Below are 25,393 nucleotides of genomic sequence, written 5' to 3' on the forward strand. Positions count from 1 at the left end.
CTGCACTTCAACGTCCAACTCTAAAATATTGATGGAAAAGACTTTGCACTGTGACTACAGATTCATTGTTTCTAAAAAAACTGATCGACAGCGAACATACTATGTAGTACGTTCCAATGCTCCATAGCGACTGAAATGTGAAATGGCATTGTATGTGTCGTCTGCCAACATTTGTTCAAGGTCAATACCCCCTCCCGTCACCGATTACTAGCAGTTCGAAAATCATGCGTTTCACTCTGTATTAAAGCACATGATATTTGGTAATTGTTGGACTGATGGTATAAGTAAAACTTTGTTTTGATTATCATCACAACTTTTAACCACCTCCAGTAGAAAGCCAAGTCCAACGGATTGACAACACTGTCTAGAACCAGGACCTCCTATTCATATCAGGTCCAGCTAGAACACTGTTGGTAATACCATAGAGAAACAATAGCTTGAGTAGCTTGAGTAGATATCCCATGGTATAGGGCGTTTATGTCGCAACTTTTACTGTTATCTCAAGCCTATAGTCCACGTATTTCTTTCCCAAAAAGTGACGCTGGTAGTCTCTCATATTGTGCCATTCATACACTCTCACCCGGCCAAAACAGTAAGAATCTACAATAATCTATAGTAATCGACTTGAGATAACAGTAAAATTTGCGACATAAACGCCCTATACCATGGGATATCTACTCAAGCTATTGTTTCTCTATGGTAATACTGTCTAAAATCAGCTGGCAGCTGCAGCATACAATGCATAAAGGTCATAACATCACACACCCGGCTACGTGTAGCTAGAAATACGTCTTTAGAAGACGTAGCCGTCCTTTCTTTCCAATGTTAATTCACACTACGCAATCTGTTCCGTTCTCACCAGCGTAGCGTAGCTGGGAAGATATAACGGCTACGTCTTCCGCCGTATTTCTAGCTAAGTGTGTGACAACCTTAACTCAATATATTTCAACATTTATAAAATAGAATACTATAGTACCCTTTTTTGAAGTTAATGAAATAATAGATTTATTAATAATTATAAAATTTTATAATTATATTTATAAAATAATTATTATCCTGAAGATGGTATGAATACTGAAACTAGTTGTTAGAATCTGTATTATTAATCTATTATTTTATTAATATAAAAAAGGTACTATAATTCTATTTTATAAATAAAAACAAGTAGCCCAGATTTCATACAATTTAAGAAGATATTTCAACATATTTTGGAATTTCCTCTCGCTTTTCTCTGCTTTCAACTCGGGCTGACAGGTTGGCAAAATAAATACATGCGACGTTGCCCTTCTCCCTAGGCGGGACATCCTATTAGAGTTGATTGTGATAACATGCATTACACTAATATCATAATTTGATAATGCTTGTTCTCCTTGTAGGCCGTAGATTTCCGGTGGATATCTACTACACAAAGGCGCCCGAGGCTGACTACGTGGACGCATGTGTCGTTTCGATCCTGCAGATCCACGCCACTCAGCCGCTGGGAGACATCCTGGTCTTCCTCACCGGTCAGGAGGAGATCGAAACCTGCCAGGAGCTGCTGCAGGACAGAGTGCGCAGGCTCGGGTCTCGTATCAAGGAGCTGCTCATATTGCCTGTCTATTCCAACCTACCCAGTGATATGCAGGCAAAGATTTTCCTGCCCACGCCACCAAATGCTAGAAAGGTAACGCCTAATGGTCTCTACGACTAGTAGTTCCTTCTAGATAGGTGGCTTGAATAGGGCCTACTCATTATCTCAATAATATATTTTTTATCAGTGACTACATAGAAAATTTTTAGAACAATACAATTACGCATACAAATGTATATCAAACATCTGGAGGAGACAGTTTGAAAGAATTATTTTTCCAAACAACTCACTAAAATAGTTTTTCCTTGACGAATAATTGGATAGGACAATTGATTGAATTGTTGTAAAGCTAACATATTGAGATATTTTCAATTGAAATTTTATTGATTCCTTTCACAAAAAACATAGCAAATTACAATTTAAAAAAGTAGGAACTAAGTTGACCACTCTAACCAGTATTCATGGTCAACTTACAGAAAAAAAATAATAATAATAGTTGGCCTCCACATCACCCCTTACAGCCAACCCGTTCCACCTTATGGCGCCAAGTGACTAGTGAGTATATGCTTAGGCAATTTGCGTGCAATAGAACGGCACAAGTGGCCTTTATTTATTCCAACTGTCATAAAAAATGTGTTTTGAAACTCATAACTGTTGGATAGGTTCCTGGAAGGATCTTATTCTCCTTTTAAAAATTCTCGACACTTCAAAAAAATCGATTTGATTTGACAGTTTATTACCAATTGCAACGCATCTTTCTAATGGAGCAGTGCAGCTTCTAAGAACGGCATGAAATTGATGGTACTGTCTCAAGTTCCGCGCCGGTACAATGACACCAACACCTCGGTCGCCAACTTCTATACGTCCATGTAGACAGTCATGCAAAAAAAATTGCAAGTTTCATTCTTCACCATTCCAAAGATTCAATTTTCACCTCGTTGCAAAACTGTTTATAAGGCAGCTGCTCCAAATCCGGCATGAGCCTCTTCAACACCAGACGTACAAACCTTCTTTGCACAGATTCTATTTTATTTGTTGTGCATATTCTGTCTCTATTCCAAACGATGGACGCGTACTCCAAGTGACATCGGACGATGGAACAAAAGAGTGTCTTCAATGTTTGAGGATTTTTGAAGTTTCTGCCAATCCACCTTATTACACCAAGCTGTCTACTCACTTTAGCTACTACATCATCAATTTGCGCGTTAAAAAGTAGTTTACTATCAAATATGACACCCAGATCCTTCACACAGGCCACACGTTGAATTTATCTGTCAGCAATGTTATACTGAAATCTCAAGGTATTCGTTTTTCTTGAAAAGCTCATTACAAATGTTTTGCTTACGTTGATGGGCATGCCATTTTTCATGGACCAATTCAAAGCTTGATCAAGATTTCTCTGCAATGACATTGAGTCTTCTTTAGAGCTAATTTTCCTGAATATTTTCAGATCATCAGCGTACATCAGCACATGACAATCAAGATTCTCTACAATGTCATTCATGAATATACTGAATAGTAACGGTCCAAGATTAGAGCCCTGAGGAACGCCAGATGTTGCTAGAAAGTTCTTAGAAGTAGCTCCTCTGAATCGGACTTGGAATGTTCTATTGAAGAGATTTGATGTTATCCAGTTGACTAACTGTTGATTGAAGCCGATGTTGGAGAGCTTCTTGAGTAGTATGGAGTGAGGCATCTTATCAAAAGCTTTTTCAAAATCCAAGTAGATTACATCAATCTGTTCCTGATTCTCTACACAAGGTCCAACTACAGAAAGAAAGTTTGACAGATTGGTTGCAGTGGATTTACCCGGCATGAATCCATGTTGACATTCTGTGAAGGTGGTTATTACATTCCTGAAGATCTGTCTGTGAACGACTCTTTCAATTATCTTTGCAAATAGGTTTAGAATGGAAATAGGTCTGAAATCTTGTATATTGTTGGATCTAGACTTCTTGGGGATTGGAACAACAATGGAGTGTTTCCAGACACTAGGGAATATTCCCATTAGAAAACTGTTCCTGATGATTGGTGTCAATACTGGAGCAATGACTCGGCTTATCCCTTTTATTATGAAGACAGGTATTCCATCTGGTCCTGAAGATGAATCATTCAAACAGTCAATCTCCCTAATAATAACTTCTTCATTAACATCAGGTATGCCAAATGATAGATTCCTATTAGTGTCATCATCAACATCTATTGGAGCAATGTTCATCTGATACAATGAGGAGAAGTAATGACCGAAATTCTCACAAATTTCATCTGGTTGATATATTATAGCATCATTAACGATAATGGAGGATGGACAATTGTTGGCTTCTGTTCGGTTCTGCCTCACATATCTCCAAAAGCTTCTTGGTTCAGCTTGCAAGTGAGTTTCTGTGTTTTCTATCATAACTTGCCTGTCCCATTTCAGTTGACTTTTCACTTGAGAACGCAGGGTGGCGAATTTGACATAATCCCTGTTGAGGAGACTTCTCTTATATAACTTATGTGCTTTCTTTTTTGCCTTAATCAGCCGTATCAATCTGAAAGAGAACCACTTGGGGGATATGGTGACTCCTTAGGTGTTATTTTCGGGATGCAATTATCCATTGCTCTTTTGATCACACCAGACAGTGTTTTAGCAGCATCATCAGGGTTACTATAATTCATAACGGTACACCAACTGGTATCTTGGATTTCATTATACAGTCTACAGTAATCACCATTCTTGAAGTTGTAAACTGCACTGGTTGGAGCAGTAGGTACACTTGGAGAGACACCCCTTATCTTCACTGAAAAAGGGGGATGATAGACGTCAGGTGTTACTAAAAATATAAATGATAATTTAGTAAATGATAATCTTCATTACTAAAAAATTACATAATGATTATAACTTGATTCAAAATTATACAAGAATAAAATTCTTTGATTTTTGAGTTCAGCATTAATTAAAAATCTCTTGCACTCCGTGACGTCTGCAAACCAATGTGAACAAAAATATACAAACAGTACAATTTATCTTGAATATTCAAAAAATATAGTCTATCATTATTATTTTATATGAATGTATTAAAAAACCATTACTACTCTACGATATATTTCTCACGATTCTAATTATCGAAAAGAGAAAAAAAAGTATATAATGTTTGATCTGTATATTATTAGTACCTGCTTCTTTATAAACATATTCATACTTATGTCAGTGTTGCATCAAGAGAAACTAATTCTTGGAAAGACATTAGCCAAGCTCTTAAAAGTTTAAAAAAATACTTAATATTTTCAGATTATTTTATTTCGTATGGTAATTGATTGAAGTATTTTGGAGCTACATATTGGAACGATTGTTTGAAAATTGATTTATTGACTTTTGGTAAACGAAACATTCTTTTTCTACAACTGCGCGTAAAGAAAGAATCTACATACTCAATTCTCCTCGTAAAACAGCTTATTTCTGAGGAGAATCTACTTTTTCGCTCGCTAACCATCTGCGCATGCGCAGTAGATTTTCTTTACGCTCGCAAATCATTCGCGCATGCGCAGAAGAGTTTCTTTACGCTCGCAAATCAGCTGATGATAAACAGCTCGCCAAAGACAAACCACTCTCGGTCAGATCTTAACCTAAAAAGTCGGTAATTGTACCGATTCTACAGCCATGAAGGGTATCAGTGTAGACGAATTATTATAAACTCCGCCAGATATAAGTGATTTAACAGGTTTGTGCAGTTGTAGAAAAAATGTTGTATGTAATTCGCGCGTAATGCTTCTTTATCGCTCTTGCAAAATTATCATGCTCCGCTTCGCGTCGCGTGATGACTGTTTTGCGCGAGCGATAAAGTCGCGCATTACGCTCTTAATACATAAATAGCTATTGTGTGATTCTTCTAGTATTGTAATATAAATTCTCTGTACCAGTATTGCCAGCTCTGACATAGAATAGCTTTAAGACTTTATATACAAAAAGATGTTGTAGAGATAATGCTCTTATGAAAGAATATAATGGAAAAGAACTCTCTCTTCTAGTACTGTGGCACATTATACGAATTATATTATTCTGAGATACTCTCAGCTTTTCAAGACAAGCTTGTCATAGCAATTTACTCGCTAGTATTCGCACTTATTTAATACAAGAGAAAATTTGACATGATATCACGGTTGTGTAGATATGGATTGCACTGACTAATTTCATGCTAATGTGATGGATGGATTGAGGTCTATTTTTGATTTCCAGATCATATTAATTTTCAATGAGACTTGAGTTTATTAAGGTGCGTACAGACTTTTGCACTGCTCTGCAATCGAACATCACTCGAGCAGATCGATTGATGATCGACCGAGGAGCAAGAGTGGAACGCGAGAAGAGCTAACATCTCCTGTAACGTTCATGATCGGAGCGATTGCGGAGCGAAGGCGGAGCGTGTTGGAGGCGCGTATATCTGTACGCACCTTTAGGCATACGATTTAATTTTTTTATAATTTTCGCATTGTATGCAACCCACTAAATAATTACAGTGATTTCTTTTTCTAAATTCATGATGACAACTAAAACTTCAATACAGTGGTTATAATGTTCATAGCAATTTTTATTATTCCATATTTATTTATTCATTATTTTATATTTTCATGTTATAAGAAAATTATCTCATATTTTCCAAATTTTTATTGATTTTAGGTAGTATTGGCCACAAATATTGCAGAAACCTCATTGACCATCGACAATATAATCTACGTGATTGATCCTGGTTTTTGTAAGCAGAATAACTTCAATTCAAGGACTGGAATGGAATCGCTTGTTGTAGTGCCTGTTTCAAAGGTATGGTTGGTTATTCACTCTAAAAAATAAGAAATTATCTTATCATCTAGTACAGTACCATCTTCTTTTTGCTGATTGTGATAAAATTAAAAAATTGCTCGTAGAAATCGATGCATAAATTTTAGAATTAACTCTCTGTATCTATGTAGTTGATAGATGTCGCTAATTGAAATAGAATACGTCCTATCGTCACAACCACTTATTTCTTTCGAATAAGAAGAAACAAGTTACGATTATTACATCAACAAAAATCTTAATTAAATTGAGATTAATAATGTTTTAAAACCGAAACTGTATTTTCCTTATTTTACTTCAATAAATGAGTAATTGTGCTAAAGCACTGGCCACACCAACGTCTGCTAGAGGTAGCGAGCTCGCTCCCGCGGCGGTAGTTCAGGCCACATCAAAAAACGTCCGCTAGCGGTAGTTTGTTTTTTTTTTTTGTTTTGATGAGTGTGGTTCTCTAGTAGCATGCGCTACCGAACTTTTAAAACTCGCTTTCCATGTTATTCAATCGTGCAGGCCAGACCGAGCTCGCTACCTTGGCGGTAGTACTACTAGCAGACGTTTCAAAAATTCGCCTGGCACGGCGAAGTGAAACTACCGCCGAGGTAATCCCTCTGCGGAAGCGAGCTCGGTGTGGCCTGCTCAATTCAATAACATGGAAAGTCATTTAACTTCGCTACCGCCGCGGGAGCGAGTTTGGTGTGGCCTGGGCTTAAGGGTTGTATCAATCTGTACTGAATTGAGGTGACGGGGTAAAACTGAAGATAGTTTCTCAACATTCAAAAGAATTAGTGGTGGTGACATATTCAAGCTATTTTATTCAAATCAATATTTTTTATTCAACTATCATTGTATCTGTATAATTTAAACAGTGTAAAGAAAGTTTCAATAAACATCAACAATTGGGTGACATTCATTCCATCAAGATCTCAGTTGATCAAGAATCTACCCGGGCAACTTCAGAATGTCCAGTGGTTACAGTATCATAGTGCGCGAGGTCTACTATCCACAGAACTACTAGTATTTATGGTTTTACACTGTTTGTTTGATTAGTGTGATGTGATTGGTTGCAGGCATCGGCCAATCAGCGAGCAGGGCGGGCGGGACGGGTGGCGGCCGGCAAGTGCTTCCGCCTGTACACGGCGTGGGCCTACAAGCACGAGTTGGAGGACAACACTGTGCCCGAGATTCAGCGCATCAACCTCGGCAACGCTGTGCTCATGCTCAAGGCACTCGGCATCAACGACCTCATTCATTTCGACTTCCTCGATCCGCCACCGCACGAGACACTTGTAAGTGCAGCAATAGATCTATTAAATCATATTATCTATCCCGTGTTATCGGATGGGCACGTTAAACTGTCGGTCCCGGCTGAAGTATGACAGTCGTAAGGCCCATTGACGGCTTAAATTATATATTCAGGCGGTGGAACATTCCCGAAAGGAACTCCCCACCAACAAAGCCATACGAATTTATTTATTTATATTTATCTATACTATAATAAAGGAAATAACTGGCTTATACACGTACGGGGTAGGAAAATTATGTTTTCCTACAGTTACCTTGAAAAGTGACCATTCCTGCACTGATTACAGAACGCAAAGAATAACTTTTCCGCTCTAGAGCGCAAAGTATTACTTTGCGTACTCTTTGCGTATTATCTTGCAGCCATCCCAATCAGCTGTTGACATTGTTGGCGTGTATTTTGAATGTGAATTTGTTCTATCTATATTTTTTCTGATTTTTAAATAAATAAAAATGAGAACTCATTAAATTATACATTTTGAATATTATTAATTATTCATTATTTCAAATGATATTTATTTCATTCATAAATTGATTGGTTCAAAATTTTTTAGAAATAAGGATTTACTCAAAATTATTCAAATTTTCAAATTAATTTAATTTTTAATTTGAATAAATTATTGATTATTAATTTTCAATTGGATTATCAAGTTTTAAATAAATTGAAGTTGTTATTGATATCAAAACAGGTTCAGTAACCTTTGGGTTTATTTTCCAGTGTAAAGATCTTTTGTATTTTTCTTTTCAGGGTATGTTAGATATTTCAAGCGATTTTTTTGTAATCAGAAGTTAATGCATGCTCTGAAAGATGTACGTAAGTTATGTTAAAAATGGAAAATAAATTTGATTTGATTTGATTTGATTTGATTTGATTTGAAATTATACAGACAAACATTTGATGGATTTCAGCCATCATTTTACCCATAATCAACCACTTCTCATATTCAATGGTAACTGTAGGAAAAATTTAATGTGAAATACGTGCGCAAAGTTCCTCTGCTGCACTCAAGAAACCATTCCGCCCTCGCCTACGGCTCGTGCGTAAACGTTTCTTTCGGTGCAGCAAACTGTCACTTTGCGCACTAGTTGCACAAATAACTATTGACAAATAACTACTGTACTGATTAACTTGAAAATTTTTAACCTATATATATTCTTAATTAACCAGGGATGGTTTCAGCCTATTTTGAATTCTTCAAGATTTCATTACGTCAAGTTATCAGTTGGTCAAGTTTTTTATTAGACCCTTGCGGAGCACGGGTTACCTGCTAGTCCATCATAAGTTGCGCAACTCCTGTCAGGTTTGCAAAAGGAATGATGGGCTACACCAAATCAAAACTATATTATTCACAAAACCTATTACCAAGATTATTTTAATGTTTCTAATAACATTTTTTTACCAAATCGATCAATAAAAAAATAACTAAGGTCTTATGCCTTCATATGAAATCTAATTAAATGTTAATGCCAAGTCACCAAATTTTGTCCGAGTGAGACACCGCTGGAACAGCAAAATCTAGTGTATCTAGTTTAATTCGTGCCCTGTAAATTTCAGATACTATTAGGGTTGTGTGGCAGAGAGGACCTGGAGTCCTAACTCCGCCCTTAATAAAGGCAATCCAATCAATTGAACTATAAAAATTAAATACCAAGAGTGGGGGATTCAAGTAGCGTCGGCTTCTCTCCTGTGATCTCCCTGGTATCCAAGCCTGATGTCCGAGTATAATACGAGCATTATCGATTCAACGTTTCATGTGTTCAAATTTTCAATAATTGTCTTGTTTTACTTTATTTTTGCTCCTTTGCTGACAGGTTTTGGCTCTGGAGCAGTTGTATGCGTTGGGAGCACTCAATCACCATGGAGAACTCACAAAACTGGGAAGACGAATGGCTGAGTTCCCTCTCAATCCAATGATGGGCAAAATGCTTCTAGCTTCTGAAAAGTATGTTTCATCCATTTATCAACCTCATTTAGAACATTTCTGTAATCTTTCATAGTGTTTTCAGTGAACAGTCATGATGTGTGTTAGAGTTTAATCCATGCATTCTATTTACCTGAAACAATATTCCAATGGGAAACATCATACAATATGTATTTGCGTATATGGAATTGTATATAATGTATATTGTTATTATTATGTATATGGAATAATAGTCTATTCCACAATAGTCTTCAGAAGAATGTATTGAGAAGTTGATTTTCTACTAGAAGATGTGATAAAGGCAGATAAGGAACGAAAGATCCAGTAAACATTTTGAATATTTGAATAACAGTATATGTAAAAACAAACGCTCTTGAGCTGTAAAAAGTTGAGTAGCCTATTTCTGAAACTCCATTAATTATTGGAAAACATTTTTATTTTTATTAAAAGTACTATAAAAGTATTAAAAATCCCAAATATTTTTCATTTTCAATCAACTAGTATACCACTCACAAAGAGTGAGAGAAATAAATATCATCTACTAGTGTTCTGAACAAAGCTCAGGCTAGAGCTACCAGAGGACTGTAATTTACTATTCAAATAATCAAATACAAACAAGGGGCAAAATTTAATCTTCAATTTGAGCCAGGTTATTTGTACAGTTAAACTCTGCATTAATGAACAATAAAAAAGAGCAAAAACTCACCAGATTTAATCCAATCTTAACTACTTGCCCCTTCGAAGCCTTTATTAGGTGTTTTGGTCAGGTTCAGGGTGGGATGAAATCGGGGAAAAAGACAGGTTCTCGCTTCCGGGCAGCCTTTTCACGTTCAACTTGCAGGCTCTGCACTGTGTTTTGAACAAAGCTCAAACTGGATTCTTTATAAATTCAAATCCGATTCAAATTAATTCAATTTAACACTATTTACGCTGTTATATTCATAATTCACACACACTACACTCAAACAATCATTTACAAGAAATTTCCGATCGAAATTACATGACAAAACACAAACTCGGTCTTGCACCAAGACAACGGGCTGACAAGACAAGACAAAATGGACTGATGAAACAAAACTAACTGAAAACTAGGATGACAAGGCAAAACAGCTGGACGGTCTGCGCTGGCGCAACACAAGCCTACTATTGGCAGAACTGCAGTCTGGGATTTTGGCGCTACAGTTTGAATTCTCTGGCCAGACGATACCCCCGCCTCTGAAAAACTATTTTTCAGCCAAGTTACAAAAACTGAAAAAAACACAGAAAGGAAAAAAATCCAGACATGCCAAAAAGAACAAAAAACACCAACACCAAAAAACAACACAAAGAAAAAATGCAACAAGCACAACAACTATTGAGTTGGGAGTGGATATAATTTTGTTACTGGTCTTTTATAAATACCAGTTTTTAGGCGAACACTCGCCACTCGAACCTCGCCGTCACTTCCCGGAAACACTTGTTCAATGACACCCAGTGGCCACTGCAATGGAGGTGTGTTTGGTTGGTCTACTACCACAAACGTTCCCACACTGATAGAAGTGGGTGATTTCAACCATTTTTTACGACTTTGAAGTTCGTGCAGGTACTCTCTTCTCCATCGGTTCCAGAACGATTGAATAAGTTGACCAATCAATTCATACCTGGTGAGACGATTCACAGGGACACTGTCCACGTCCCGCATGGGAAACGATTTCAACGGTGTTAGAGTCAAAAAGTGCGCTGGGGTTAAAGCCAGCGGTTCACACGGATCCTCACTCAGTACACACAGTGGGCGGGAATTCAGGACACCTTCAATCTGCACCAATACAGTGTTCATTTCCTCATAGGTGAGAAGTTGATTGCCAATTACTCGGAACAGATGCAACTTTACAGATTTGACATTTGCCTCCCACAGACCTCCAAAATGCGGTGAACCAGGGGGAATGAATTTCCAATCAATTTTGTGTTCGGCGAGTTGACTAGTCAATGTGGTTTGAAACTTGGACGAGTTCAAAAGTTGAGATATTTTTCGCAACTGTTCCTTGGCACCTACAAAATTAGTACCACAATCGGAATACATCACACGACAGGGTCCATGACGTGACAAAAAACGACGAAACGCAGCTAAAAACATGGGCGTTGATAGATCCGATACCAACTCAATATGTACCGCCTTTGTTGCCATACACACAACAGACAAATGTAGGCTTTCAAAACACAAGGATTACGACGTCTCGTCATAGTAATACGCAGAGGACCAGCGTAATCCACACCACAATTTTCAAATGGTTTGCATTTTGACACTCGACAAGCAGGCAGGTCACCCATTTTTGGAATAATTGCATTATTACTAGGTCGAACACGGAAACAACGATTACACTTAAATACACAAATACGAATAATAGAGCGAGCAGACAGTATCCAGAATTTCTGTCTGATCAAGGACAACAATAACGAAGGTCCAGCATGACAATTCTTCTTGTGATGATAATCAATCAACATCGATACGAAAGCGTCGGATTTTGGTAAGATCATCTGATGACAAGTCTCAAATTCCAGTCCAGCATGAGACAAACGACCGCCGACGCGAATCACACCTCTATCAATGAATGGAGACAGGCGACGTAGGCGCATAGAACAATCCTCTTCCTTCTCTAATTGCACAAATTCAGATGAAAAATGTATCTTCTGTACCACTTTACATAGATACCTCTCAGCAACATCGAAATCTGATTCTTCTGATTGGGGTAAAATTCGTAAGAATTTGAGAACAAGAATTACAATTCTCAAAAGACGACCATAATCCGAACAACGACCAATCAATGAATATATTGCATTGCTGTTACAATCAGGAGATTTTGTGACTGTCAACACTGACGGTTTTTTCGCCTCCGGTGGATCCACTATCTCTTCCATTTGGGTTTGGACGGGCCAATCGCATTCGTCCTCTGCTATCCATGATGGACCTGAGAGCCACAACGGAAAGTTCACAAGCTCAACTGGTGATAAACCTCTAGACAAACAGTCAGCGGGATTTTCAATTCCGGCAACATGCATCCACTCCTGTATACAAGAATCCTGTATTTTTGCGACGCGATTACCAACAAAAGTTTGCCATTTCGCGGATGGAGCATTAATCCAACACAAGGTGACTGTAGAATCAGAGAGTGCGACAATACGAGACACATGATGACATTCACTAATAATAGTGACTACTGAATTCATGAGTTCTGCCAACAAGAGGGCCGCACACAACTCCAAACGAGGTATTGAAACAACTTTAGATGGTGCTACCTTGGACTTTGAACACAATAATACAACTCTTGGCTCCTCGCTCTCCTTCTGCGACTTCACATAGATAACTGCACCATAACCAGACAGACAATGATGTGTCACAAAAACCAATCAAACTGATGTGAGAATTCTGAAACAAACCAACGTGACGTGGAACAGCAAATTTCAACAATAGAGGCAACTCTTTTTGACAATTCTCCCAAAGAGTGCAGATAGACTCAGGCGGCTTCTCGTCCCAATCCACTCCTAATTTCCACAATTTCTGGACAAGACATTTTAGAAATAATGTAAACGGTGACAAGAGACCAAGTGGATCATAGATACGAGCCATCACTGACAGAATAGAACGCTTAGTAGCAACGACCTCACCACTCTTGACTGAAAACTGAAACAGATCAGTACTAGGTTGCCAATTCAATCCCAAGATAGCCAAGGAGTTGTCTGCTTCGAAATCCTTGTACGAAAACGATTTCTCTTCCTCCGAGAATTTTTCCAACATTGATGGTGAATTTGAAGTCCACTTTGTGAGCGAGAAACCTCCTCCCTCAAACAGCTGCTTGGACTGACGATACAGCTCCGCGGCCTCTGACTCTGTGGCGACAGATGTGACTAAGTCGTCCATGAACATGTCTCTTGGTATTCTCGCCTTGGCTGCTGGAAAACGATTTCCATCCTCCTCTACAAGCTGGTGGACGGTGCGAAGCGCCAAATATGGAGAGCTTGAAACACCAAAAACAACACAATTGAGCTGATAAATTTCGATCGGATCCTCCGGCGAAAATCTCCACAATACACGCTGATAACGACGGCAGGAATCCTCCACTAATATCTGTCGATACATTTGTTTAATGTCGGCAGTTAGTGCGATTGGGAACAAACGAAAATTAACTAACAAAACAAAGATGTCAGTCTGCAATTGGGACCAGCATGAAGAACCTGGTTCAATGACAACCCGATGATGTTCTGGAACCAGCATCAAATACAATTCGGATGGGCGTGGTAGTGCTGCTTGCTTTCACGATGGCGTGATGCGGTATGTAGTAACCACCTCGGTCTGTCTGATCTGCTACAAACGACATGTGACCCTGACGTAGGTAATCGATCAATATTTCATGATATGAAATACGAGTATTGCTGTCAAGCTCTAGTCGTCTCTCCAAAGTCAGCAGTCTGCGTTCGGCGACAGCATACGAATCTCCCAAGCTGCTGGGCGGCTCCGCAAATGACAAGGCAACAACAAAACGACCAGAATTCACACGATGTACAGACTTCCGAAAATTTACCTCACACTCCAACTCTTCCGGTTTCAGTTGACAGCTTGGTGCAGGGCATGATTCCAACTCCCAAAAACGTTCCACAAAACTATCCAACGATGGACTACTAACGAATGGACTACAGATGGCTGTAAAACAATTCGACACATTCTTTGTTGAAGTGAGAATCGGCGCTCTCCCCATCAGAATGTGACCAAAGACACTATTAACAGTCATCAATTCGTGCGATTCACCTATACTAGGACTCCCACGTAGCAAGTGAGGAACTAACTCCGCACCAATGATGCCATCTATTCTACTAGGAAGGTAGAATTTGTCGTCAGCCAGTGTGAGATTTTCAAGATCTGTCGATTTCACAAGAAGGCAACTTGTCGATGATTTTATCTACCACTGTGGCATCCATCGAAAACTTGACGGTAGGATCCAACTTCGACTGAATCGACACACAAGTACGACCTCGAACTTCACTAGTACCACCACCGAATCCACGAACAACGGTTTTCATGGGCTGGAATGGTAGTCTCAAACGCCGACATAATTTGGCTGTAACAAAATGACACTGACTCCCGGTGTCAACCAAGAAACGAACATCACAAAGCTGATCATTACAATCTCGAACATGTGCAGTGACGGTCGACAACACAACGGTCGAATTTTCTACATCGTTGGATGTAGAACAACAACTAATAGGTGATGTGCCACCTGCCTTGGAGTTCGACGAGGACGCAGCACCTTCATTGGAACTTGATCTGGAAAAGTGCAATAAAGAATGATGAGATTCTCGACATTGAGCACACTGCATTTTACTACGACAATCTCTACAATGACGACAAATATTTGCTGCTTGTCCAGTAAGTCTACTTACAAGATATTGGACCTTCTGCTGATCGTTCAAACTCTTGTTGTCATGTACCAATGCCTTAAATAGTTCATAAAACACCGACCATTGAGTCTGGTTCCCATCAAATTTCGGAAGGTCGATTTTAGGCAGTACCGACTCGGACACGACCAGCTGTGCACTAGCTGCTGCAGCTGCCGAAGATTGAGCAATAGCATCAGTCGCCTCTTTCTGTTTGAGAGTGTTAGCCGCTACTTCAATATACTGAAACAGATCTAGGTGTGAGTCGTTGAATGCTACAACATGATCTTTATTCAACTCAAGTTCCAACTCATTAACCACTAATTCTGTCTTTTCATAATCCGAAATGGTCTGAGACACCCGAGGATACAAGATTGAAAATTGCTCAGCAACTTTTGGATCAGAGACATTTTTAGACAGTTCATAAATTCTTTGCAATCTGGCATACAATTGTTCCAGTTTAGCGCGATGAACCCTGATTTGTTTCTGTAATTTTTCCTCCATCTTGAACTCATACACAAAACAATTCAGCCCCGACAATACATACAACAGACAATAAAACAAGAATGAGTTCAAAACTAGATGAAAGGAAGAATCACGACTAGTAAGTTATCAAAGTTAAACTTTGATTATCAATTCACAAGATAAGTTACTGCTGAAGACAAAACTATATGATTAGATAATGTTCTTCCAACAACTCACAAACAAACAATAACTTGTTGAATTGAACAAACAAAATCATGCTGTGATTAACCTTCACTAACATGTATAACAAAATGGACAATACAAATTCCCGAAAAAGAGCACAATGAGCCTAGTTTCAGGAAAATTACAATTTTAACTGAAATAAATTTAATTTCAGACAAATACAAATTGACAAGAAACCTTGCTCTAGAACAAGGCTACAACAAACTTAAGTTGAGCATAGATCAGACCATCCTCAACATGCCAACATTGGACAAATACAAAACTGCTTAAATCCAATGTGTGTGAATTAATCAACAAATTACAAATTTAAATTCATCACGGCCTGGTGGACCAGAAATGTTCTGAACAAAGCTCAGGCTAGAGCTACCAGAGGACTGTAATTTACTATTCAAATAATCAAATACAAACAAGGGGCAAAATTTAATCTTCAATTTGAGCCAGGTTATTTGTACAGTTAAACTCTGCATTAATGAACAATAAAAAAGAGCAAAAACTCACCAGATTTAATCCAATCTTGACTACTTGCCCCTTCAAAGCCTTTATTAGGTGTTTTGGTCAGGTTCAGGGTGGGATGAAATCGGGGAAAAAGACAGGTTCTCGCTTCCTTTCTTTTCACGTTCAACTTGCAGGCTCTGCACTGTGTTTTGAACAAAGCTCAAACTGGATTCTTTATAAATTCAAATCCGATTCAAATTAATTCAATTTAACACTATTTACGCTGTTATATTCATAATTCACACACTACACTCAAACAATCATTTACAAGAAATTTCCGATCGAAATTACATGACAAAACACAAACTCGGTCTTGCACCAAGACAACGGGCTGACAAGACAAGACAAAATGGACTGATGAAACAAAACTAACTGAAAACTAGGATGACAAGGCAAAACAGCTAGACGGTCTGCGCTGGCGCAACACAAGCCTACTATTGGCAGAACTGCAGTCTGGGATTTTGGCGCTACAGTTCGAATTCTCTGGCCAGACCAACTAGATTTTGTTGAACTGAAAAGCATTTTCTTGAAAAAATATCTATTTTTGATGACAAGAATTTGTATTGAGCAAAAATTGAGTAGATCAACTTACCTTCAATTGCAAAACTGTGAGAAACCTTTTTTTGGTTCCTTATTGAAGTATCAGAAGTGACTCGGCGTTTCTTGGATTGTTTTTATGTAACAAGTATGATTTGGAGATTTGCGTGAAGGAAATTGGTGAAGATCTTTTGATATCAGTTACAATATTAATACGTACATCACTGTATATAGTTCTTCATATATTAATTATAATTATACGAAAATCCCGATTAAATGCTGTAAATCACCCCGATGATTTCTGCTACTGCAAATATAGGGTAAACAGCCAGATGGAAATTCGATGAGAGCTACCATTCAAACATTATTTTTTAATAACAGTTTACCCTGTTGTCAATATTTGCAGTATCAGAGGTCTTCGGGGTGATTTACAGCATTTAATTTGGATTTTCGTTTAATAATAATTGATTCACAAGCATTTGAATAAATGCAATATCTGAGTAATCTCCATCCGCCTTCGTGTATTTTTTCAACATCTCTATTCTACTTTGTTCTGAGAAAAATTAATATTTACTGTATGCTTTCAGGTACAAGTGCAGCGAAGAAATTGTTACAATAGCTGCCATGTTATCCGTAAATAGCGCCATTTTCTACCGTCCCAAGGACAAAATAATTCATGCTGACACAGCAAGAAAGAATTTCTTCGTACCTGGAGGTGACCATCTAACTCTTCTCAATGTCTACAGACAGTGGACAGATTCAGATCACAGTACGCAGTGGTGTTATGAAAATTATATTCAATATAGGTAAGATATTTTTATCTTAGCTTGCTAAGTTCAAATCTGTGCCGTAAATGTATTTTGTCGTTCTATATGGAAAAACATATTTTCCATGCAATAAATCTGAAATTTGTGTGTATGCCTACAATTAAATTATCATTAATACTCTCAGATTCCATTTTGAAATTTATAATTTAGGATTTTTAACAATCAATTGTGATGATTTTAGTTTCATCAAGTTTGTAATAAGTTAGAATGATATCATTGGTTATTTAATCACACAAATATTAGGGTTTAAAATTGTTAAACTAGTACAGTTGATTTTTGACAACTCCAAATTGATCACACATTACTCCATAGATTACTGTTCAAGTGTTGTGGTACAACATCTATAATCTTTTGGAAAATAATCTAATCACTCATTAAGATTTTTTTAATTGCCTGCTTGGTTGGTCTAGTGGTCTGAGGAGTTACAACCTTCAGTCTGATGGCGCTGCCTGATCGTGTCATGTCATTATCACCGCCTTTATTCCATATTGCCCCCGCACAGTGGTCATCATCCCTATCAAACAGATTATTAAAAAGAAGAGCATCATTTGAATTTTAACATTTAGAGTATAAATTCAGATTCAATAGAATATTGACGAATGCAGATAAAGTCAAAACTGATGAAATAGAGGAAACTTTAACTGTAGAGAAAAGACCATAAATTATTCCATATTTTTCTTAGAATTTTATATTTTTTTAGAATTCTTCTAATTCTAAAATTCTATGAATTGAATTGAAATTGAATTATAAAGCGTAGATAAGAAGAGTACGCGTGAATAGAGAAAATTTGATCTTTGAAACAATGTGTGGTATTTGCCCTGATATGATACTGAGTGGACAACCTTGTGTTTGAGATGCATGTAATAAGAGAGTGTAGGTTTTCCATAACAAGTATTCGGTTTATCGTAGATTCTTACATCAATAAAATAGTGTTTTATTATTGTCTTCATATGTGTTTTTTGATTCATAGATCAATGAAGAGAGCTAGAGATGTACGAGAGCAACTGATTGGATTAATGCAGCGCGTTGAAATTGATCTAGTATCAAATCCCCTGGAGACCATAAACATTAGAAAGGTTTGTAAAGTTACTATATCAATAAAATAATTATAGAAAGGTTTGTAAAGTTAAAAGACTATATCAATAAAATAATTATAATAGAATAATTATTGTCAATGAAGGATTCAATCGATTGTTCAAACTGTCTCTCTTTTAAATTTTTTAGTGAGATATTTTAAGGAAGTAAGCCCTCCCTCCTCTTACTTTCATTACGGGTGATACTCTTGCAAGTTAATTTATTACACTCTTTTCCTATTATATTGATAGGCATTTTGCAGTGGAATCGGCTTTCAAGTGGCCACCCATCCAACGGGAGTTTCGGGCGCATGGTCAATCCCGTGTTTTCAGATGGGCATGTTAAACTCTCGGTCCCGGCTGATATATAACAGTCTTGAGGCCCATTGACGTAATGCATTTGTTGTCTAATTGTATTTATATAATATTTTATACTCGCCGTTATTGAATTCTTGTCCGTTAATGATTCATATGCAATTACAATATTATAATACAAATTTTGTACAGAGTGACACAGAATAACGGAATCTCTTAGAAACGCCATAAAACATTAGTGGGACTGGCAAAAATTATTTTATTCAAACTAATGTAAAGTTCAAGACTTGCCATTGGAGAATAATTATTAATAACATCTATCACCTTTTGACAATTACTTCTTTAAGATGGCTTCCTTTTGAACGAATATACCATTGAAATCTGTGTTGACGATTCCTCATTGATCGCTACAACATCTGCGTTTCTTGGTCCCATGATCTGTCCACCTGCGATTTTATGTTTGTGGAGCAAACAAACGTTTTCACAACTTGACAAATAACTGTGGTTGAATCATAACAGACAATTCAAAGTGAAATTAACAATATCCCAGCTGAAATGTTGCAGCAATAGTTCAGGAATCTCAACACAGATTTTCAAGAGTGTATTCGTGCAGGAGGAAGCCATCTTGAAGAAGTAATTGTCAAAAAGTGATAGATGTTATTAATAATTCTCAAATGGCAAGTCTTGAACTTTACATTAGTTTAAATAAAGTCATTTTTGCCCCTCCCACTAATGTTTCATGGCGTTTTTAAAAGTTCCCGTTATTCTGTGTCACTCTGTACAAATGTATTATAATATTGTGATTGCATTATGAATCATTAACAGACAAGAATTCAATAACGGTGAGTGGAAAATATTGAATTATTATATAAATACAATTAGACAACAAATACATCACGTCAATGGGCCTCAAGACTGTTATATATCAGCCGGGACCGAGAGTTGTTCTTCCGAAAACACGGGATTGACCGAAAACATGTTCTTCCGAAATGTATTATAATATTGTAATTGCATATGAATCATTAACGGTGAGTAGAAGAAGCCATTCAATAATTATCATTTTTATATTGCAGGCTATAACTGCAGGATACTTCTACCACATAGCAAGGCTATCGAAAGGTGGACATTACAAAACGGTGAAACACAACCAAACAGTGATGATTCATCCAAACTCTTGTCTTTTCGAGGAACTTCCCAGATGGGTGCTCTACCATGAACTCGTATTCACTACAAAAGAATTCATGAGACAGGTGAGTCTTCAATATATAAAAATATGAATGCAATATTAATAAATTACTAAATTAAAAAATCGGAATAGAAGTGTACTGTTTTTTAACTAAAATGATGATTAGATTGTACAGTAATTCAAATCTTTGAAAAATTCTATTATTCCAGATTTATTATAGTTATTTGTGCAACTAGTGCGCAAAGTGACAGTTTGCTGCACCGAAAGAAACGTTTACGCCCGAGCGGTAGGCGAGGGCGGAATGGTTTCTTGAGTGCAGCAGAGGAACTTTGCGCACGTATTTCACATTAAGTTTTTCCTACAGTTACCATTGAATATGAAAAGTGGGTAATTATGGGTAAAATTGCCTGAAATGCATCAAATGTTTTTCTGTGTAATTTTATTATTGATAAAAACCTTAATTTATTGTCAAATTGAATAAAAATGTTGTCCGTGGTTATAATAATAATAGTAATAATTAGCGCGTTGTGCTTGGTTGCACCTCTGCTCACTATAGCAGCCACAGCAGTCACTGTTACCAACTTCATTTTGATTTTGCTGCACTGTTGCTCCATATAACCTACTAAGTATTTTGTGTTGCCATGTTGCAAATCTGGAGTGCAGAAAAATTTTTCCCGCACTAGAGCGGAAAAGTGATTCTTTGCGTTCTGTAATCAGTGCAGCAATGGCCACTTTTCAACGTAACTGTAGGAAAAAAATATTTCTATTGTATTAGTAGACATAGTAGAGTGGCTAAGGTAGAGGTCAGCAGCGAAGGTAGCTGAGAGTGTTAGGAAGTAAAGTACAGCTGTCCCTCGATAATCCGACAGTTAAGGTAGGCGCACACAGATCGTTGTCGGACGGACGGCACGCATCGGACGATTAGATTCGAAGCATTGTTTTCAATTGGAGTGCGCATACCTATCCGCATCGTATAGGTATGCGCACTCCAATTGAAAACAATGCATCAAATCTAATCGTCCGATGCGTGCCGTCCGTCCGATGACGATCTGTTTCGCGTCTACCTTTAAGGGACCGAGAGAGTGTCGGATTACCAAAAATGTCATATTATCAAAGATGTATTATTCTTAATGTGTTTGAACACAATGAAGTTAAAAAAATGAAAGAAAAAGTAAAGGTACATGTAATTTATTAATACCAGGATACAAAATGACAGTACATGTAAATTTTTAAAAGAAAATACGGAAATAATTTCAAGTAAATATACAATATGTACATACATGTTACACATTGAAGAAGTGTGTGATTTGAGATTGAGTCAACCGGCAGCGCGTCGGACTACCGGGCACGTCGGATTAAAAAGTGTCGGATTATTGAGGGACAGCTGTAATGTATTCAAATGTGACAACACTAAGTGTTGCGGCGAAAGTAGGGTAGAAAGTTGAAGGAAGCGGCGACATTTAGATACATACATTACTTTTCGACACTCTCATCCACCTCCTGCGCTTCCCTCTACCTTCGTCGCTCAAGTATGTATTGACCCTTACAATGAGTTATAGAAGGAGTATACATTTATAATAAGTATAATCTGAGTACAATGTAATGTAGATTTATTAGAGTATAGTTTTTTAAAATGATGATATGAGTTGTCCATGCCCTGTGTTAGAGAGGGTAACTGAAACAAAGTATTTAGGTGTCACTTTGGACCCAAATCTAAGATGGAATAAGCATATAGATAAGATGTGTAGCAGGATGAAATTCATGATTCATAAATTCTATAAACTAAGCTTACTAAAAGAGAAATCTTTAAGTAAAATGGTCTATCTTGCATACGCCCAATCAGTTTTTCAGTATGGAATTAGGGTCTGGGGTGGTGCTTTTAATGCTCATTTCAATAAACTAAATATTATTCAAAAGAGTATACTCAAGGCAGCACTAGGAGTGCATAGAAGGTACCCTAGCCAGCAACTTTTTATGGAGTTCGGAGTTCTGTCAGTTAGGCAACTGTATATCAGAAATCTTGTTAAATATATCAGCAACCATATACATCTTTTTACACCTCATTCAACTAATTATAGTTTTAGATCAGTAAATAGATGCTTTGTTCCTCGAACAGATCTAACTATATGCAGAAGACAATTCAACTATACAACAAAAAAGCTTATTAATTTTATGCCAGAACATTTCATTGCAGGAAAACCTACAAAAGCACTTAAATTAAAAATTGAAAGCTGGATAAAGACAGAAGATATTATACCTAAAATATTTTAATTTGATGTACATATACTATCTTCCTCAGTTCCTCTGAATTTATTATTAGTAGGGCTATACTCCCAGATTAATTTTTCTCTCTCTGAGTTTAAGTTTTATTTTTTGTGTCATGTGTACTGTATTGTATTGTTTTCCTCTTTTTGCTTACAAAAGGAATTGCATATATGCTACAAATGAATTACATTATGTTACTAAATGTTACTATAATTACATATGTACAGTGAATTGTAGATTAATAATTACATGAATCATCTCTTTTTCTTTTGAGTTTTTAAATTATTATGAATTCATTCTAGTTTTTCTACTCTCTTAGTATTTCACTCTTAGTACTTCTTCTTTTCGGATTGAAATTTTATTATTTTTTTTTCTAGTTTTTCATACATTCCATATGTTTCTTTTTTCTTTATTATATTTTTTCTATTTTCGACTGAATCTCAAGCCACTAATTATAGCCAACTGATTACTCGTTGCCATCGCTCAAACTATTTAGTTTTGCTGGTAACGCCAATGATAATATTATAATCGATGTTTAAATGAAAAATATTTTAATTTTAAGTTTTTCTAATGTATTGTATATGAAAATTTTTATATTTTTCACATTTGTAAAGTTGTGTTTAATGATTTTGGCAATAAATATTTCTTTCTTTCTTTCTTTCTTTTCTTTCTTTACTTTTCTTGTTCGTCACAATTATTAAACTGCATTAAGGGAGCAACGATCCCGCAGTATATGACACGTCAAAGTAATATAATCTAATTTTAATGAAAAACTGAATTTATTCAATAAAAGTTTAGATTCGATTGTGTTGGATTATTCTATTTTTAAAATTCACTTGGAATCTACCATAAAAAAATTGGACTAGTTCTATCATCCTGACTCCATGTTAGGCTGGGCACACTCCAGTTAGTCAAGACAAGACATGATCAGACACAATACTTGCTTATGACGCAACACACGCGATTAGTCATTGCAATTAGACATGTCTTCATAAGCAACTATGTGAAGTATTGTGACTAAACGTGTCTGATCATGTCTTGTCTTGACTAACTGGTGTGTGCCTAGCCTTATTGTTTGTGGGAGAGTCCCTTGATAAAACTTCTAGTTACAGTGCTGTATTTAATCTTCACACTCAACCCATTCAATTCAGCATGATCGTAATCAAAGATCACCCATTCTGAGTTTTCAAAAAAATTCTTGTTACAAATTTTTGAAAGTGTCGTAGCAAGTGATATTAAAACTGTAATCTTACGGAGCTCTGACTATTTTGTTTTAGTGAATAATCAGTTTAAATACTAAATATAATCACCAATACATAAATAAAAGAGGTGGCACTTCGCTACCCACTTGAATAACTCGGCATTTTACCTCTATAATTAATGTATGTATGATAATATTATTATACAAGAATCGTACTATATGAGTAGAACATTCTTCAAATTCAAATTTATTTCCGCAAAGTAGGTTTCATTTAACTATGAAAAACAATTGCAATTCACCACAATCAATTCAAATAAATAACATTCCTTACTAAAAAATAATACATTGAACAATAATAGCATTAATACTTCTATTCCTAACTAGTAGAGTTATAATGCACAATCAAACTGAATGGATTGATGATTATCATTACATTATTATTCAATACTTCAAATAGCATAAGCTTGGTGGGAATCTACTTCTTGATTCTAAAGTGATTGTAATGAAGATAGTTAGTAACAATATCGCAATACCATCACTTGAACAGTAAAGCATCAGGGAATAGGAACATCCTCATTCGAATTCTGTTATTGATCTTGGAATGTGAGGAAGTAATGTCTTTGAAGCTACAATCCTTATTCTATCAGGTCTATCAATTATAATTACGAAACCTTTACTAAAATTTATAATTAATCACTAATTTCCATTCCTGTCTATTTGGTTTGGGTCTTGCAAATATTTGTTGTAAATGTGGACATGAACTTCTCATATCATCAAGCTTACTGTGATAACCGCTATCTTATTACACATAAAAAAATGAACAAAGTTTATACTTTTGTAATGTTTGTATAGGATGTTGAAATTTCAAGTAGAAAATCCATATTGGTAATTATGTTGTTATTCTTTATTTTAGGTTACAGAAATAGAGAGCAAGTGGCTACTTGAGGTTGCTCCGCATTATTATAAGCCAAAGGAACTGGATGACTCTACCAACAAGAAAATGCCCAAGAATATGGGCAAATCTCGAGCTGAGTTGGGTGAACATTGATACACATTTCTAGGTTTCTGTTTTATGTGTATTTTATCTCTGTATTATAAATGTAATTTAAGACTGAATTTTATTAAATGTAAATGTTTAGAAAAATATGAATAATTATTTAAGCAACTAAACGTTTTGTTTGCCCGTTCCATTCTATTCCTATTTTCAAAGTTTTCTGATTTGACTGATTCTATTGGAATCGAATTCTTATATTGTGCGTTTGTAGATGCAGATAGAAATCTATTATTGCGTTTTACAAACTTGAAATGTAAATTTCAGATATATTTCATTTGAGGGAATCGGCATCAACAGTTGATGCACAAAATTCCGTGCAATGAATTAGGAAATGACATAAAACCGTTGGTGGTTATGGTTATTAGGGGTGTGATGCAACTGGACTAGATAGAAAAAAACAGGTTTGCAAAAGACAGCTCTTAATATCGATGATTCTATTTCTGCTTTGATGTGCATCCCAAGGGTAGTTTCCTGATTTTCACCGTGTTTTTTAGGTTTGAACTGGTTCCTATGCATTTTGTTTGGGTGGGTGGACACAAAGGGTGAAAACGGAAATGTGAACGAACTTGCATTCTTTTGAGTTGAATGCACTCCCCATCAGTTTTTTTCGTTGTTTGCTAATGCATTTCCAGTTGGCTTTCTCCTATCACTCTGCTGTAGGCCTACAATCCAGCCTGCATTGTTAAGTCCATTGCATCCCGCCCTGTATGCATTTCCAGTTGGGG

At 36.6% G+C, this 25,393-nt stretch overlaps 1 protein-coding gene across 1 annotated transcript in view; it reads left to right on the top strand.

Moving 5' to 3' along the window:
• LOC111055522 (pre-mRNA-splicing factor ATP-dependent RNA helicase DHX16) overlaps positions 1 to 24,758 on the top strand; it is a 37,458-nt gene extending 12,700 nt beyond the window's left edge. Inside the window, exons 10-17 of the mRNA XM_022342738.2 lie at positions 1,377 to 1,663; positions 6,228 to 6,368; positions 7,448 to 7,666; positions 9,492 to 9,622; positions 17,335 to 17,553; positions 18,545 to 18,650; positions 20,036 to 20,212; positions 24,528 to 24,758. Coding sequence (XP_022198430.2) covers positions 1,377 to 1,663; positions 6,228 to 6,368; positions 7,448 to 7,666; positions 9,492 to 9,622; positions 17,335 to 17,553; positions 18,545 to 18,650; positions 20,036 to 20,212; positions 24,528 to 24,662 — 1,415 coding nt within the window. The 3' untranslated portion in view covers positions 24,663 to 24,758. The remainder of the gene's footprint in view (positions 1 to 1,376; positions 1,664 to 6,227; positions 6,369 to 7,447; positions 7,667 to 9,491; positions 9,623 to 17,334; positions 17,554 to 18,544; positions 18,651 to 20,035; positions 20,213 to 24,527) is intronic.
• The last annotated feature ends 635 nt before the right edge of the window (positions 24,759 to 25,393 follow it).

Source organism: Nilaparvata lugens, chromosome 3, assembly GCF_014356525.2.
Source record: "Nilaparvata lugens isolate BPH chromosome 3, ASM1435652v1, whole genome shotgun sequence".
NCBI lineage: Eukaryota > Metazoa > Arthropoda > Insecta > Hemiptera > Delphacidae > Nilaparvata > Nilaparvata lugens.